Consider the following 18,050-nt stretch of genomic DNA (forward strand, 5'->3'; position numbering starts at 1 on the left):
CCCGGGTGTAAAATAAGAGAGAGGTTTTTTTTTTTAAATAACTCTGCCCCGAAGATTTTCTTTTTTTTTTTTTTTTTTTTTTTTTTTTTGAGACGGTGTGAGACAGTGTTTTGCTCTTGTTGCCCAGGCTAGAGTGCAGTGGCACGATCTCGGCTCACCACAACCTCTGCCTCCTGGGTTCAAGCGATTCTTCTGCCTCAGCCTCCTGAGTAGCTGGGATTACAGGTGCCCGCCACCATGCCCGGCTAATTTTGTATTTTTAGTAGAGGTGGAGGTTTCTCCATGTTGGTCAGGCTGGTCTTGAACTGCCGACCTCAGGTGATCCGCCCACCTCGGCCTCCCAAAGTACAGGTGTGAGCCACTGAGCCCGGCCAGTGAATTCCTTTTTAAAACATGAGAGTACCATTAATTGGTTTCACTATAAATGCAGTAGAGGTTTTAAAAATTTCTGTAGTACTTTTCTAGAACAAAGATTAGTGTTAAATCACTAATACTCTGTAGTATTGATGAATATACTGTAATATATGGAACTCAGCACCCAGTAGTGTATATTGACCAGTGTTGGTTTATTCATGTATTTCTTTGTCAGATTTTATAATGATATTTTATTATATTTTCTTTTCTATTTTTATTTTTTGAGACAGGGTCTTATTCTGTTACCCGGCTGAAATGAGTGGTGTGATCTTGGCTCACTTCAACCTCTGCCTCACAGGCACAAGTGAACCTCCCACCTCAGCCTCCCAAGTAGCTGGGGCTACAGGCTCATGCCACCACACCTGGCTAACTTTTTGTATTTTTAGTAGAGCTAGGGTTTCGCCATGTTGCCCAGGCTGGTCTTGAACTCCTGGGCTCAAGTGACCCTCCTGCCTCAGCCTCCCACAGTGCTGGGATTACATGCGAGAGCCACCACACCCATCCTGATTGTACTTTTCAGGAATATGGGTGACTTAAATGACTAAACTTTTATTTTAAGTCAGGTGTCAGCAAACCCTTTCTATAAAGGGCCAGATAATAAATAATTTAGACTTATAGGCCTTACTTGTCTGTCACAACTTTGCTGTTGTAATGCTCCAATACTGTTTACAGAATCAGGTGGCCCACCAGATTTGGTCTGTGGCTGTAGTTTTCTGACCACTGTTCTAGTGATATATATTAGTACTATATATACAATGTTAAAGTGAAGATGTCTTGGAATAATTAGTAAAGGAACATCCAGTGATTTAGAAAACCTTACAGTATGTCATTATTTTGTTCTGAACAAAGCCCAATTGTTACAATTTTCTAGTATTTGTGAAATAAATGACACATTTGTATTCAAAGTAGGAAACTAGTCTTTTCTTTCTTCCTTCTTACAGGATAGGTATTCTTCTGGAGAAAATGGAGACAATTTTAACAGGACTCCAACTTCATCATCAGGTATGTGTTATGTTTGGAAAACGGTAAAACCCTTTTTAGTTTAAGGGTTTCATCTAATGAATGAAGAGCAGCAGACTAGTAGACATCTTGTAGAGGGTGTTTTAAAAAATTTCTTAGTGAAAGTTCCTTCTGATTTGGATATTGTGGAATGGGGGTACTTCTAGTTAGAGGAATTGAGAGAGGGGAAAGTATAGACTGTATTATTTGATTTAATGGGTTACTATAAAACGTTTGCCCAACTTGGAAGTTGCACATTCAGCTTCCAGGCTGCTAGGGTATCATCATCATCAGGGTTCCTGACATAAGGGAGTAGAATATAGGACTATAAGGTTGTTGAAGCAGGTTACAATGGTGATGACCTGTCACGATAATAATTGTTTAAGCCAAATCTGCCATACCATCAGGATATTATGAGTTTCTTTGGGATCAGAAAACTAATTTGGGAAAGGTCTTAGGAGAACAATAGAAACAAGTGTCAAGGTAAAGGAACCCATATCCTTCCTCATGCACCCTCCTCCCAACCCCACTGTGAACTTGTTTTCACTTTGGTTGCCCCTCCCACCATCATTTTTCCCCTTGGATTGTCCAACTCTGTTTTACAGAGTGGGTGTAGATGGGAAGATGGGTGGAAGTGGTAGGACTAGGCTGGGAAATTGAGCTCACAGCAGTAGTTTTTCACATTGTTGAAGTCCAAAGCAGGATGAAATGCAATTGTTACTGCATTAAAATAATTTTGATCAGGCTCAGTGGCTCATGCCTGTAATCCCAACACTTTGGTAAGCTGAAGTAGGAAGACCATTTGAGGCCTGGAGATCAAATGGTCATTTGAGATCATTTGAGACCAGCTTGGGCAACATAGTTGGAGTCTATATCTACAAAAAATTTAGGCCGGGCCTGGTGGCTCACGCCTGTAATCCCAAAACTCTGGGAGGCTGAGGCAGGTGGATCAGGTCAAGAGATCAAGACCATCCTGGCCAACATGGTGAAACCCTGTCTCTACTAAAAATACAAAAATTAGCTGGGTGTGGTGCTGCATGCCTGTAGTCCCAGCTTCTTGGGAGGCTGAGGCAGGAGAATCGCTTGAACCCAGGAGGTGGAGGTTTCAGTGAGTCGAGATTGTGCCACTGTACTCCAGCCTTGCGATAGAGTGAGACTCTGTCTCCAAAAAAAAAAAATTAAAAATTAGCTGGTCATGGTGGCCTGTGCCTGTAGTCCTAACTACTTGGCAGGTTGAGGATTGCTTGAGCGCAGGAGTTCCAGGCTATAGTGAACTATGATCATGCCACTGCACTCTTCCCTGGGCAATGGAGTGAGACCCTGTCTCTGAAAACAAAACAAGACAAAAGCATTTAAAAAACTATGAAGTATACATAACGTAAGATTTACCATTTTAATGTGTACAGTTCAGCAGCATTCGGTACAGTCACATTACTCTGTAACCATCATCCACCATCCACCCCCAGGACTTTCTTGTGTTCCCAAACTGGAACTCCGTACCCAATGAAAGATAACTCCCCATTTCCTCCTCTCCCCTGATCCTGGCAACCACCAATCTACTTTCGGTGAATTCGAGTAATTGACTTTACTATGAGTCTCTAAATTGAGTTACTACTATTTTTAAGGCTGACTAGCATAAAAGGAAGAGGGCCTGGTGGCAGGTAGTAGTTTTATCATTTCTCTTATCAAAAATTAGCAGATGAGGTAAAACATTTTATGGTCAAGGGAGCTGCATGTTCACTGAAACCTGGCCTATGTTGGAAAGCACCTGTGGTGAGGTAGTTTCCAAAATGTGAGGATACTTTGAGAGTTAGTTTATCAGGTTAAAGCAAATCTAATTCTCATGAGGATCTTTCTTAAGTTCAGGGTAAATATCTTGACAAAAGTTAAGTTTAAAAGAGATGCCTTTGCTATTTTCAAAACATATTTATCTTTTATAAACATTTAAACACAGTGGTTTGATACAGAAATATTCAGATTCTCAGAAGTTCTTGGAATCCTGCGTGCTGAAACCCCAGCAAAGGGCTAATTTTGCTTCTACCATATAAACTCTGTGTGTACTTAGAGTATTCCAGAAAGACAAATGGGTAAACGTAATCGATGCCTCTTAACATGTCTATTTGCATAGATCGCTAGGAGAAACCTGGTTTTTTGAGGTACAAACAGAAGCCATTATTTGTAAAGGAGTGAAAGCTTAGATCTATAGTATATTAAAGCATAACACTGTTTTGTATTGGAATTTTCAATAACTAGACTGAAATAACCACCAACTAAAAGCTAAGTTTTTTTTAGCATTAGACCTATGAATGTTTAGGCTATTGAAATGAAATCACTAATGAAAATCACTAATGAAAAATATTGATTGCCTGCTTACCTTCTAGATAACAAGTACTTTTGTAGTTCTTCATAATTTTTTTATTTTTTAATGAAAATTTTCTTATTAGAGAAATGTAAACCAGGCCAGTGAATGTATGCCAAGCCAAAACCTAAATATGCTTATTGTTTTAAAAAAAGTAAAAAGGGATAAATAAAATCTGAAATCTTAGCCCCTAAATTTAGCCACCATTTGATGTCTATTGACTCTGATTTTTTAGATTCCTGAGTATATTCTCCACATACATGATAGTATACCACTGGCATAATATATTAATATGTATATTCCTTTTATTATAAATACCTGTCTTGCTTTCCTTTGCTTACCCGTGCTTACCTTCCATACCCTTTTCATGCTCTTAAAATTGTACTTAGACATGCTTCTTTTCATTCTGTATTTTATAGAAATGGAATCCTGTTATATCATATCTTGCTTTTATTTAATAGTCATGGAAACCCTTCTAAACAACTGGTATTATCTGATTATTTCCAAAATTAAGTGAAAACAATTTCACATTACTTGGCTTTAAAATGTCAATAGGAGCTGTAGTGGCTTATGCCTGTAATTCCTTTGCTTTGGGAGGCTGAGGTGGAGAAGTGCCTGAAGCCGGGAGTTCAGGACCAGCCTGGGAAACAAAGTGAGACACTGTCTGTACAAAAAATTTTTTTTAATTAGCTGGGCATGGCGATGTGCACCTGTAATCCCAGCTACTCAACAGGCTGAGGTAAGAGGATTGCTTGAGCATAGAATTTTGACGTTACAGTGAGCATTGATCACACTACTGCACTCCAGCCAGGCTGATGGAGTGAAACCCTGTCTCTTAAAAAAAAAATTCTGCTGAACCTTAGTTGCCTTGTTGTATTTGAGGGTGGATCATTAAAATGCTGATTAGAAACTCAACTCTGTGCAGGGATGCACTGGTGGACTCTACTGTGAAGTGATTGGGCCAGGACCAGGCTGTTTTGTTTAGGAGAGCAGGATCCTCTAGTCTCTGAGATTTAAGTATATGCTAGTTCCAGCCTTCCCTTCCTCCCTCTCTGTCCTCACTATATTGTACAGCTCCTGTGTTGCTTTTGCTTGTTTCTTTATTACTCATGTTTGATTTGAAGCAAGCTGTTTGTGGGAGGAAGTTTCAGGGGTTTCTTGCCCTCCCCTTCCCCAAAGGAGCAATTATTTTGTATGTGTGTGTCTTTTTTTTTTTCAGAAAACTTTTTGCAAGTTGTTTTATTTGCAATGCTAACTTTTAAAAGGCCGCTAAAGTTAACTGGATTACAAACTAGGCAGAAATTGCTTTACAAAAAGGAGGGAAATACCAAAATGTTAGTTTCCGTAGAGAATCCACAGTCCGTTTTATTCAGAGCAAAAAAGAAAAAAACTTTTAATCACACTAGAAGAAACTCAGCATTAGGTTTGGAATCTGTACTCAAACTATACATGCAATGACAGTATTCTGCTAAAGCAGTCGATTTGCTGTTGTATTTGTCTACTTTTTTTTGTATTAATAATTATAAACTCTACAGCAGTGCAACTAGTATTTGGAACAATCTTTACAGTGTCAGGCACATTTCGTGTTTCTTCACACCATTAGTTCTGTGTACGTGGGCTTCCTCACCTTCAGTAAAGTTGTTTTGATATTGAAGGGCTTGGGAATGTCCACAGGTGTTTTCTCCTTGATCTTACTGGCAGCAGTCTTGCATGTAACAAACCTTTGATAGTAGCTTGCAGCTAGAGTAAGTTCAAAGAGAGTTCCTTGGTGAATTTTCAGGAATTCTTGATCCCAAACAGGATTTTTATCTGCTCACTTTTCTTCTCAGTATTCTCAGGAGGAGGAGGAGGGTCATCTTTATGGTGGGTGCACCACTGAATGACCTTTTAAAATATTGCTTCATTAACATTTGGTAGAGGAACTGGGTCATCATCTCCTTCAATCATTCATTCCCACATCTTCCAACATGATCTTGATAGTACAGATTGTTTGGTAGTTTCCACATTAACCTCAAATATTTCTTCACTGGAACTCCACAACTACTTGAAAGCAGGCTAGAGGCTGATATGAGCCGGGCAGCATCAGCACAGAAGGGAAGTGTGGAGGACATGGCTACTCTGTGTATGTTTTTAAATGTGTGTTTTTCTGAGCATATTTTGGTGTGTATTTTAACTTAGAAAATTATTGTGCCTAAGATTTTTTTTTTTTTACTTTTCCCCTTGTCACTGTTTAAGATATATTCCTCATTGATAATTGATTTCCTTATTTCTAATGACTGCATGGTATTTCATATACTTTTATCACCAAGTTTTATCTACCCCTATTCTCCCTCCGTGATAGGCACTGAGATTACCTCCTCTTCCCCTCTGCTATCATAGGATGGGCATTCTTGTATATGTTTATTTATGGGCCAGAGTGAGAATTACTTTGAATAGTGGACTCAAGAGTAGAATTACAGGGTTATGGAAAGGGGTAATGTACTTAATTTGTCTAAATATTTCAAAAATTGCTCTCCAGAATAGCTATACAAGTTTATACTCCCGTCATTAGGTTGTGAGGGTTCTCATAGTCCCTATATTCCCACCAACATTTGACATTTTTAATTTTAATTAATTTTTGCCAGTCCATTTGGGTATAAAGTAAAAAAAAAATTTTTTTTTTTTTTTTTGTAACAGGGCATTGCTCTGTTGTCCAGGCTGGAGTGCAGTACTGTGATCATAGCTCATTGTAGCTTCACTCTCATGCTCAAGCAATCCTCCTGCCTCAGTCTCCTGGGTAGCTGGGACTACAGACTTGCTCACCATGCCTGGCTGATTTTTAAAATTTTTAGCAGAGATGAGGTATTGCTATGTTGCCCCGGCTGGTCTTGAATTCCTGAGCGCAAGTGATCCTCCTGCCTTGGCCTCCCAAAGTGCTGGGATTATAGGCATGAGCCACCATGCCTGGCGTCATTGCTTTAATATGCATGTATCTGACTGTCTCTTCATATACATGTTGTTTTTCTGTAAGTCTCTACTTTTGTTCATATTTTTAGTTTATTTTTCTATTGAGCTAGCTCTTCCTATTGTTGATTGGCAGGCATTGTTAATATTCTAGATTTTAGGCTCTTTCCTGATTTAGACACTGAATATCTTCTTCCATTCTGTTGTCTATCAGCTTTGTTCATGATATGCCTTATTAATCAAAAATTTAATTCTGAAGTTATTAAATAACTTTTTTGCTTCTGAATTTGATTTTGTAGTTTAAGAAACTCTTCCCCATCTCTGTCAAAAGGTAGCCTCCTACATTATCTTCCTTAGAGTTTTGCCTTTCACATTGAGCTTTTAATCATCTGAACTCACCCTTTTTTAATCATGGTGGCCATCTTTGAGTGTGAAATCAAGACATAGTGTATGTAGTATGAGTATACCTAAGTGACTCACAAAAAAGGAATCTTTGACATTAAAGTTTTTCTGGTCAGCCCTGGCCATGGGCCTCTAGTTATTGAGGAGTTTTATTTGTGAACTGTGGTAAACTAGACATAATACAAAATTTACCATCTTAACAATTTTTAAATGTACCATTGAATCCCTTTTTTTCAATATGGTGAGAAACAGGGATCCAATTTTATTTCTCTCCACATAGCAACCTAGTTTTTCCAGCACCATCTAAGCATCCTGTCTTTTCCTTGTTGTTGTGTGATGCAAATTTCATCTCTTAAATGATTTTGTTCTTTGTTGTCTTAAAGCATTGGATAAAATCTACAGCTCATTAACGAGTACTAGAAATAACAAACATCTAGGCTTTTCCTCACTTCATTGGGAATGCTCCCAAATTTTTATAATTATGATGTTTGCATTAGGCTACTAGTTGGTTTTTTTTTTTTTTTTTTATCATGCCAAGAGAATTTCTTTTCATTTCTACTTGAATATTTGTTTTGTTCAGGAATGGCAGTTGAATGTTATCAAATGGCTTTTTAGAATTACTGGTTTCTATTATTTCTCCCTTATGTCTGTTAATGTAGTAAATGAATTTTTAAATGAACTTTTTATTCCTGGGCTAAGCCTTACATGGCTCTTTTATTGTAGTATTGGATGAAATTAGATATTTTAGTTAGCACTTCTGAATTAATGTAAGATTGGTGTATAGTTTTCTTCTGTCATGTTGTCCTCACTTGATTTTGGTTTCAAGCTTTTCATGTTTTCCAATAAGCTCTGGAATGTGAAAATTACCTGTTTTTTACAAGTTGTATAGAATTGGTTCATAAAACTGTCTAGGCCAGGGCAGATTCTTTTTTTTATTTTCAACTTTATTGAAGCATAGTGTACACATAGATTCAATATGTATTTCACTAAGATACACAGCATAAATGTCCAGCTCACTAAATTATCACAAGCTGAGCACTCCCTGAAAGCCAGCACTTAGATCAAGAAAAACAGCATATTAACAGCACCCTTGAAGCCTTCCTTTTTCTTCCAGGCACTGTCCTTCTGTCCAGAGGTGACTACTATTCTGATTTCTAACAGCATAGATCAGTTTTCCCTATAAATGGCAGTCATATAAAATGGCATCATACATTATGTTCTTTTTTTGTTGAGGTTTTCTCCAAGTTATTAGAAGTAGTTGTAGGTTATTCGTGGATGTGTGATATTCCCTATGTAAATATACCATAAATTAAAATATTGGTCATTTTTGTAGTTTCCAGTGTTTGCCTGTTATGAATGGTTCTCTTAAGAATATTTTCCAGTTCATGTCTTTTGGTGGATATAAAAATCTTCTCTGAATGTGATTGACAGAACAGTAGCATTGGCATCACCTGGGAACTTGTTAGAAATGAAGAATCTCATACCGCACCCAGGACTGCTGCATCAGAATGTGTGTTTTAATGAGATCACCAGGTAATTTGAATGCACATTACTGTTATACTCTGAGGTCTCTACTTGGAAGACTTGACACTAAATTCTAAGTGTTTAGTATTTTAGCTACTTTGGATAATGAAAGAGATTAGAAGTCAGGACAGCTGGCAGCCCTAAGCACCACTAAATAGTTTCAAAACTCTTTGCTACCAAGTCTTTTCTCATCTTCCTTTAATTTTCCTCATTCTGGTTTAGGCAAATCACTGTGAAGAAAGGTTGGAAGATTATAGAGTCCTAGAGCTCATACTGAAGTCTCATACATAATTGGGTTCTTTTGCTTGGTGGTTTTAGTATATGGATTTTTTTAAAGTTGTTGTTCAATATTTGAGCCTCTTTGGATTTGGTCCAAGTGTAACTATGTTGGGAGATATTCTTTGTGGTCAGTTGTTGGGGATTGTGTACACTAACACTAAATTCATTTTAAATGGACTTCATTTTTATTTCTTTTGGTTTATTTTCGTGGATTTCGTAGCATTCAGGAAGAACATCTATACTCCATCATTTATTGGTATTAGGGGCTTATTTTTATTGCTATTATGTATTATGGGGACTGCCATGATATATATCAATGACAGCATATCATTACATTCATGAAAGTGAATATAAACTTTCACATTTACATGTGAAACTACTGTGAGATTTAAAACTACTAAAAAATGGAAAGGAAATAATTGTATATTTTCCTTAGGATTGTGTGCTAATAATAAGGTAAACTGGGTTAATTCTTTCTTAGAACCTTATACTTTTGTACCACATTTTTATGTATTTTTTATTTACATAGGTTTTTGGGGAACAGGTGGTGTTTGCTTATATGAGTAAGTTTGTTAGTGGTGATTTGTGAGATTTTGGTGAACCCATTACCCGAGCAGTATACACGGTACCCCATTTGTAGTCTTTTATCCCTCACCCTCCATTCCACTCCTTTCCCCAAGTTCCCGAAGTCCATTGTATCATTCTTATCCCTTTGCATCCTCATAGCTTAGCTCCTGCTTATGAGTGAGAAGATCTGCTATTTGGTTTTCCATTCCTGAGTTACTTCACTAAGAATAATGGTCTCCAATTCCATCCAGGTTGCTGCAGATGCCATTATTGCATTTCTTTTTCTGGCTGAATAGTATTCCATTGTGTATGTATACACCACTCATTGATTGATGGGCATTTGGACTGGTTCCATATTTTTGAAATTGCTAATTGTGTTGCTATAAACATGCATTTGCAAGTATCTTTTCATATAATGACTTCTTTTCCAACTAGTGAGAGGTAGGATTCCCAAGAAGAATTGTTACCCTGTGACTTTATTGTAGAATCTTTATTGAAGAATTTTTCATTAAAAAAATCTACTGTATTAAAGTCCTATGTAAACCATAAAGCTTAGTGTTTTGAACCACCACTAATTGTAAGAACATTACCCACCAGGCACGATGGTTCACGCCTGTAATCCTAGCACTATGGGAGGCCGAAGTGGGTGGGTTACTTAAGGCCAGGAGTTCAAGACCAGCTTGGCCAATGTGGTGAAAACCTGTCTCCACAAAAAAAAAAATACAAAAATTAGCTGGATATTGTGGTACACGCCTGTAGTCCCAGCTACTCAGGAGGCTGAAGCGGGAGAATTGCTTGAACCCAGGGGTCAGAGGTCGCAGTGAGCTGAAATTGCGCCACTGCACTCCAGCGTGGGCGACAGAGCAAGACTCCATCTGAAAAACAACAAAAAAATTCTCATGGACATTTGGGTTGTTTCCTTTTTTGCTGTTATGAACAAACTCATCATTCCTTAGTTTGCTAAGTATATGTTAAGTCATGAAAGGTGTTAAATTATGTCATATACTTTTATCTGGAGAGATTAGTTTTTTTTTTTATTAATGTATGTTACCTTTTTTAGATGTTATAATGTTAAATACCCTTGCAAACTGGGATAAACCCAATTAGTTATAATATATTTTATCCGTTCAATTTACTGTTGGGTTTGGTTTGCTAATATTTGTTTTTGAGATTTTGTATCTATGAGTAAGAGGTTTATAATTTTCTTCTGAACTTTCATATCAAGATTATGTTGGTCTGTAAAATGAGTTAGTGAGTTACTTCTGTTTCCTGGAAGAGTTGTGTGACAGTTGAATGATTTGTCCTTTGAGAGTTTGATAGAACTCACTATAAAACACGATCTCTCTGCATCTTTCTGATGCAGAAATTTAAATACTGATTTAACTTCTGTAGGAAAGTTGGGTTTTTTATTGATTCTTGAGTCACTTTTGGTGAGTTAATTTTCTAGGAACTTTTTCATTTCTTTTAATTTAGTAGCATAAAGTTGTTCAGAGAAGTTCTCTAGTTGTCTTTCTCTTCTATCTTTGAGATTCTTTTTAAACACATTTCTAATACTATTCATTTGTATCTTTGTATCTGTTCTCCCCTCACGCCTCTTATTGGTCCTCTAGTAATTTGTTACCCTGGCAAATTTTATAGGTCTTTTAGAAGAACCAAGTTTTGGCCTTTTTGAGCTATTATATTACGTTTGTTTCCTTAAAAAAAAAAAAAAAAATAGAGACACAGAGACAGAGAGAAAGACAAGGTCTCCTTCTGTTTCCCAGGCTGGAGTGCAGTAATTTAATCATAATTCACTGCAGCCTTGAATTCCTGGGCTCAAGTGATCCTCCTGCCTTAACCTCCCGAGTAGCTGGGTCTACAGGTGTGCATCACCACACCCAGCAACTTAATTTTTTTTTTTTTTTTTAGGTAAAGATAGGGTCTTGCTGTGTTACTCAGGCTGGTCTCAAATCCCTGACCTCAAGCATCTTTTCCCACTTTGGTCTCCCAAAGCTGTTTCCTGTTTTATTAATTTTCATTCTTTATTTCCTTTACTTTTGTGTGATTTACTTTGTTTTTGTAGTATTCTTGTTGAGATGGCTATTAAGCTTATTGAGTTCTTATTTTCTAGCATAAATATTTAAATACTGATAAAGTCACATTTTTATCATATAATTTGAAGTATTTTTGAACTTCCATTGTGCTTTTTTTTTGAGCTGTGGGTTATATAGAAGTTTTTTAAAAAATATGTCACCAATGGGATTTTAAACAATTTGTTTCATATTTAATAGCTTTTGATTTGATTGCATTGTAAAAGAATCTCATGTATATGAATTGATTTTTGAACTCTTTTGTTGAATTTGCATTATGGCCTTCTACATGGCCAGTTTATAAACACTCTCCATTGTTGAAGAATGTGAGCTCTTTAATGTTGAATGCTGTATATTTCTGTGAAATCCATGTGCATACTATTGTATGGATTAACATAATTTCTTTATTCCACTTTGATCATTTATTTGGTATTACAGACAATGCTTATAGAAACTATTTTTGTGTGTCTTTCTGGATAACCATGTGATTGTATCCAGAGGAGAAATTCATGTTACTCTACTTTCAGCGTATATGCCTTTTAAATTAGGATCAAGATTGATCTAGTTTATACTCTAAATACAGTGTATGTTTTGTGCTTGTTTCCCTGTGTCTTTGTTCTGGCTATTAGCAAACTTAAGACTGTTTTCCATTTTTTAAAAATTTATTTATTTTGTTATTTTCTTTCAGGGAGTGGAAAGGACTGTTTTCCGTTCAATTATGAGGTTAAAATTACTGTCTTTTGATTTCTAATTCTTTATGAGTGAGATTTAGTCACAATTTATTTTCTTTTGGAGAGCTATTCATATAGCCATTTTTTTTTAAATGGGCTGATTGTCATCTTTTTTACTGCTATATAAAATTTCTTCTTTGCCACATGTGGCACATTGAGAAGTCTTAAGGTTTGCAAGTACTAGATACTTGTTTTTATTTGACTGACTTCAAAATGTTGTTTGCTTTAGAAATGGATGATGGACCTTCTCGAAGAGATCATTTCATGAAAAGTGGATTTGCCTCTGGGCGGAATTTTGGAAACAGAGGTAAGCATCTTTGTCTTTCCTTAATCTCTTGAACTGTTGAATAATTGTATATATAGAGGCTTTCATAGCCGTTTGATACAAAACTAAGTCTGTTGTAACTCAGTGTATAGTAGACTTGGTGTTGAGATAATGAGTTCATCATTTTTCCAAATTCATTTTCTTTTTACTGTTTTACTTCTTTGGGCTAGTAGGGAGTAGTGTTAAGTTGATTAGACAGATTGGTTGGAGGGATGGATGGGTTGGATGGACGGATGATTCACAGAGCTGCTTCTTAACGTGTTTATGATATTGATTTCCAACAATTGACGTGGGAAGAATGTTTGTAAAAGCTTCAGGGATTAGAGGTGAGAAGGACTCTTTCTTGAATTTTATATTTTTCAAGAAAAGGCAGTACAGGAAACGTGTTAGCTCATTAGTATTAATTTTTTAAGAGCTTATTTTGCTATTATTGGATTTTTTAATTTTACTTTTAGAACAACCACCTGATATGACAGATAATGACACAGCAAAACTTCTTTCTACAGTCCGTTTTTAGACTTAATATTAACATGCTAGAAATACTACACACTGTATTTTATTATAGCGCAATAACATATTAGAACTTCGTTAAATTTATTTGAAAATCCCTATGGTCATTTTTTTTTTTTTCTTTTAGGGGATGCTATAGCTAGGGCTATTTGGTAAATATACTTGACACTTATTCTTGAATTTATGAGATGTTATTTTTTGAAAAACTCTATTGATACTTTCAGATATTTTTGTTGTGGAAACTAAAAGATGCATGATGTTTTATTTGACATTTGGAAAATTTATTTAGATATAGTGAATGCAAATTTGAGTTTTATATTTTGACATGTTTCTGCCACTAATGGAAATGATTAATCAAATATACACATATATTTTGGTTTTTAAGCCTGCATATTAAGATGCATTGCTTATTTGGACAATGTAATTGTGCTAAGAGGATTCAAATGAAGTTTTATTAGCTACTACTGACATTAGAAATATTTTAATATTATATTTAGGAGCATATTTAGTATTTAGCTATATTTTAAAATTACATTTTAGTAGAGGTTATGTGATGTTTTGATACAGTCTTCTAAATATTATTGAATAAAACCTTTTTCAGTGAGAAAATCATCACTGAGGCAGATTTTACCACAAATTATTTTCATGTTTTAGGTTGAAATACACATAAAATTTCTGATCAGAACTCTCAGTTGTTAATACTTTAAACAATTAGCTTTATATTTTATATAACCTGGGACATTTGTAGACCCATGAGTGTAACTTACTTTCCGTATGATTCTTCCACCATTTTATATAGTTTCTTTTTTTTTTTTTTTTTATTTGAGACAGTTTTGCTCTTGTTGCCTAGGCTGGAGTGCAATGGCACAATCTTGGCTCACTGCAACCTCCACCTCCCAGGTTCAAGCAATTCTCCTGCCTCAGCCTTCCAAGTAGCTGAGATTACAGGTGCGCACCACCACCACCCCCAGCTAATTTTTTTGTATTATTAGTAGAGATAGGGTTTCATCATGTTGGCCAGGCTAGTCTCAAACTCCTGACCTCAGGTGATCTACCCACTTTGGCCTCCCAGTGTGCCGGGATTATAGACATGAGCCACTGCGCCTGGCCTACATAGTTTCAATATTGATTTTCTTCTCAGTAGAACTTGCATAACTAATAATGTGGTTTTCGAAGTTGACTCTTAATTGCTTAAAATATCAGCTAGCTTGTTATGTCCTGTGAAGTATGTCTAAGTAGCTTGGACTTCTCGAATCACACATCTTTGAAATCTGATTAAAATACTTTTATAGTTGGGCATACACAATTTTACCTGTGGTTTTAGGAGTTACACAGATCCCTTTTAACTCCCCTCTACAAGGGTATTACAGAGGTAAGTAAGACAGTATATAGGGATCACAGGGAATGCTTTATTTTTTTTTTCAGTGATAGTTTAAAGCGTCATTTATGCTGTTTTGGATGTCTCTCCTGTTCTTTTTTTAATTTTTAATTTTAAATAATCCTGCTTCTTGCTATCACATCTCTGCCCTCGAGATTTTTAATTTAGTGGTAGAGAAACACATGGAAAGAAATACTCCTTTAAAAAGGTACAGATAGTATGCTGTGGGAATGTGGAAGAAGGATAAATTATGACTGGAGGGCTAAAGGAAGACTTCACGTAATTGTTTTTTTGAAGAATGCAATGAATTTTGATAAGACAGATAGGAAAGCAGGGAATGCTATGCCAAAGGAATAGCATGTACAAAGATATAAAATTAGCAGTTGACAATGTGGAGTTTTGGAGTTGTTTGGTGTGAATTAAAATGTTGGGTGTTTAGAATTATGTAGTGAGAAACAAAGCTAAGAAAGTTAGTATGGGGAAATAGTGTGGTGAAATGGGGAGGCCAGGAGGGGAGTGGTAGTCTTAGGTTTTTCTCTTATGTATTCCCTTGTTTTAATTTTAAAAGTGGAAAGGATGTGATAAATATAAGAAATAGAAAAATAAAAAATAGAACAGTTAAACAGGACACGAATATAGCATTTTCAATAGCAATGACTTTCACACAGGGCAGTGTAATAGCTGGCTCTATCAGGATGAGAATTCAACATATAGAAAACTATGGAGCAGAATTTTCCTGCTTAAAGGTCTCCAATATAATACCAATACGTAGAAAGCTATATTTCACCAGTAGTAGATTTGTTTTTACCTTGGTATCATAATTTAAGAGTTTTTCTTTTAAGTTGCAGGTATGTTAATTAATTTTAGGTTTCTGTGCTACTCTATTCCCATCCTTGGAAGTCCCTTTACACCGGAAATTCATTTAATTCTTAGTTTTTGATGATGACACACTTAATTTTGTATGTTAAAGAGTTTATCTGACCTTTTTCAGATGCTGGTGAGTCTAACAAAAGAGATAATACATCCACAATGGGTGGTTTTGGAGTTGGAAAGAGTTTTGGAAACAGAGGTAATTACTTGGTTATGATATCTTACAATCAAAACTTGAGTGATTTTTTAATAATTGAGTTTAAATACTGATTGACAGACATTCCATATTGACATTTAATTTGAAGGTATATATTCCCTGAGTGCCTTTGCACTAAAGATTATTTTATTTAAACTTATTAAAAACATTTTTTAATTTTATGGAAAGATTACTGATGAATACTTTAAATTAGTTCTAGAGACATGTCTAATATGCCTCCAGGAGATGCCAGGATGACCTCTTAGATGTAGGTTTTTAGGAAATAAGTTGAAAGCAAACAAATAAGTTTGATGACTTTTTTAAAAGAGTAAACAAAAAGGAAGCTAAACAAGATTTTTCATGTTTTTGAGGGAGAAAATCATTGAGTTATTGGATTATAATTTAGTTGTATTGTCCTTAGCAGATGAAGAGATTGAGTTTGTAAAACTTTGAGAATTTTGATGGTTTGAAATAGAAAACATATAGTGGTTACACTGACATATTCCTCTGTTTTGCCTATGTGCATATAGAGGAGTATATGACAATTGAGGTAATATAGAATTGGCTGAAAAGAAAGTTGTTTTTAACCTTAAGAGAATGGAGTTGATAAACTGATACAAAGCAGAAATTGTTTACAGCCTGAGTGAATTTGCATGTGATAGCTATGTATACAATTGTGTATTGCTTATCTTAAAAAGTCTTCATAACTAGTAGTCCCTGTGTGGTTATTTTTTTATTATTATTATTATTTTACCACAGAGGTACAGGAAATTGTTTCATTTTATATTTTGTACAGGTTTTTCAAACAGCAAGTTTGAAGACGGTGATAGCTCTGGTTTCTGGAGAGGTAAGGTCAATATTTTTGTGTTTTAAAATTTAATGTCAAGAGTACGTGCTAAAAAAGAGAAATGAAGATTAAGTCTCTTAGTCTGGGCCAATTCTAACTTATTTAAACCAGATTTTATGACGTAGCTATATCCAAAGCCTTAACCAAGGATATTACTGCTTTGTACATAAAGAATTCTTTGTACATAAAGAAAACAGGCATACTAATTTGGCCTGTTGCCATCTGCCTTAATCCATGAGGTATAACTTTTGAATGCTTTGAAACTTAAGAAAATGGGGATAGTGGCTGGGCGCGGTGGCTCAAGCCTGTAATCCCAGCACTTTGGGAGGCTGAGGCAGGCGGATCACGAGGTCAGCAGATCGAGACCATCCTGGCTAACCCGGTGAAACTCCGTCTCTACTAAAAAAACACAAAAAACTAGCCGGGCGAGGTGGCGGGCGCCTGTAGTCCCAGCTACTTGGGAGGCTGAGGCAGGCGTGGAGGCGGAGCTTGCAGTGAGCTGAGATCCGGCCGCTGCACTCCAGCCTGGGCGGCAGAGCGAGACTCCCTCTCAAAAAAAAAAAAAAAAAGGAAAAGAAAATGGAGATAGATAGTAAAAGGAAGTAGTCAAGAAGTGAAACTTCACTCTCTATATAAATACAGTTTGTGATGTGTAGGGTCCTATTTAGATTCAAATAAATCTAAGAAAAAGTTTCTTGAGAATGTAAATCAGTGCTGAAATTAAAGACATTTCCATTGAAGGTACTGAACTCTACAGGAATACAGAGAATGATGAGAATAATGATACCAGAAGATGGACTATGATAAACAGTGCATTCCCAAATCTGATTGAGTCGATTTGGGTGAGGCCTTAGAACCTGTATTTAAAAGCATCCATGGTGATTCTGATACCTCCTGTGTTTGGTAACCATTGATGTATAAAATCTTTATAACATAGAACACTTTAGGGTGCCAAACTTGGCTTCAAACTTGTCCCTGCCTTGCTATCTGCTAGTTGAAGTAGAACAAGCTGCTTAATTTTTCTAAGCCAGTTTTCTATTCCATAGAATGGAAGGTATTCATTTCATAGGTGGTTAGGCAGACTAAGTGAGAATGCGTATAAAAGCACACAGCTCAATACCAGACACATTCATGATAAACACTCAGATGTCATCTATCTTTCTTCATTAAATATTTGAAGCTTGATCTTATTAAACACTTTGATTCCCAAAGTCAAAACCAAGTCTAGACCTGATCACCTTAAAACACTTTTGGTATAAGGCCAGATTTTTAATTATCAAACGAGACTGTTTCTCCTAACTATTGCCAGTCTCTTTCTCCCTACTTCTCTTCTTTTTCTCCTATCCCATTCAAATGAAAACATATATGACGTAGAACTAGTATTTGTGAGAGAAGAAAATACCATCATTTTATTCTTTTGCATTTCTATTTGTTTCTATTCTGATCTCTCAACTTTGAACTCATTTAATATTCAAGATCATTTCTACTTATACACAGACCTTTCTACCTACTTGATCCCTTTCTAGAGATGGTGGGCCAGAGAGCTTTTGAATAAAAATTCCAGTTTCTGATAGCAGTTGAGAGAACTTCTCTCCGAAGTGGCCTGCTTTCTTCTTTTTTCCTTCTTAGTTCACCTA

The 18,050-nt window shown here is 36.0% G+C and overlaps 1 protein-coding gene across 7 annotated transcripts in view; it reads left to right on the forward strand.

The window, feature by feature from the left end:
- The window catches only part of DDX4 (DEAD-box helicase 4), a 78,666-nt gene that overhangs the window by 6,969 nt on the left and 53,647 nt on the right, over positions 1–18,050 (forward strand). For 6 of the 7 annotated variants that reach the window (XM_017874207.1, XM_017874201.1, XM_017874205.1 and 3 more), the window contains exons 3-6: positions 1,356–1,416; positions 12,517–12,594; positions 15,492–15,569; positions 16,363–16,413. In XM_017874207.1, the coding sequence (XP_017729696.1) occupies positions 1,356–1,416; positions 12,517–12,594; positions 15,492–15,569; positions 16,363–16,413 (268 nt within the window). The remainder of the gene's footprint in view (positions 1–1,355; positions 1,417–12,516; positions 12,595–15,491; positions 15,570–16,362; positions 16,414–18,050) is intronic. The other variant, XM_017874203.1, reaches the window with a different exon arrangement.

This window comes from Rhinopithecus bieti, unplaced genomic scaffold, assembly GCF_001698545.2.
Source record: "Rhinopithecus bieti isolate Rb0 unplaced genomic scaffold, ASM169854v2 scaffold_6513, whole genome shotgun sequence".
NCBI lineage: Eukaryota > Metazoa > Chordata > Mammalia > Primates > Cercopithecidae > Rhinopithecus > Rhinopithecus bieti.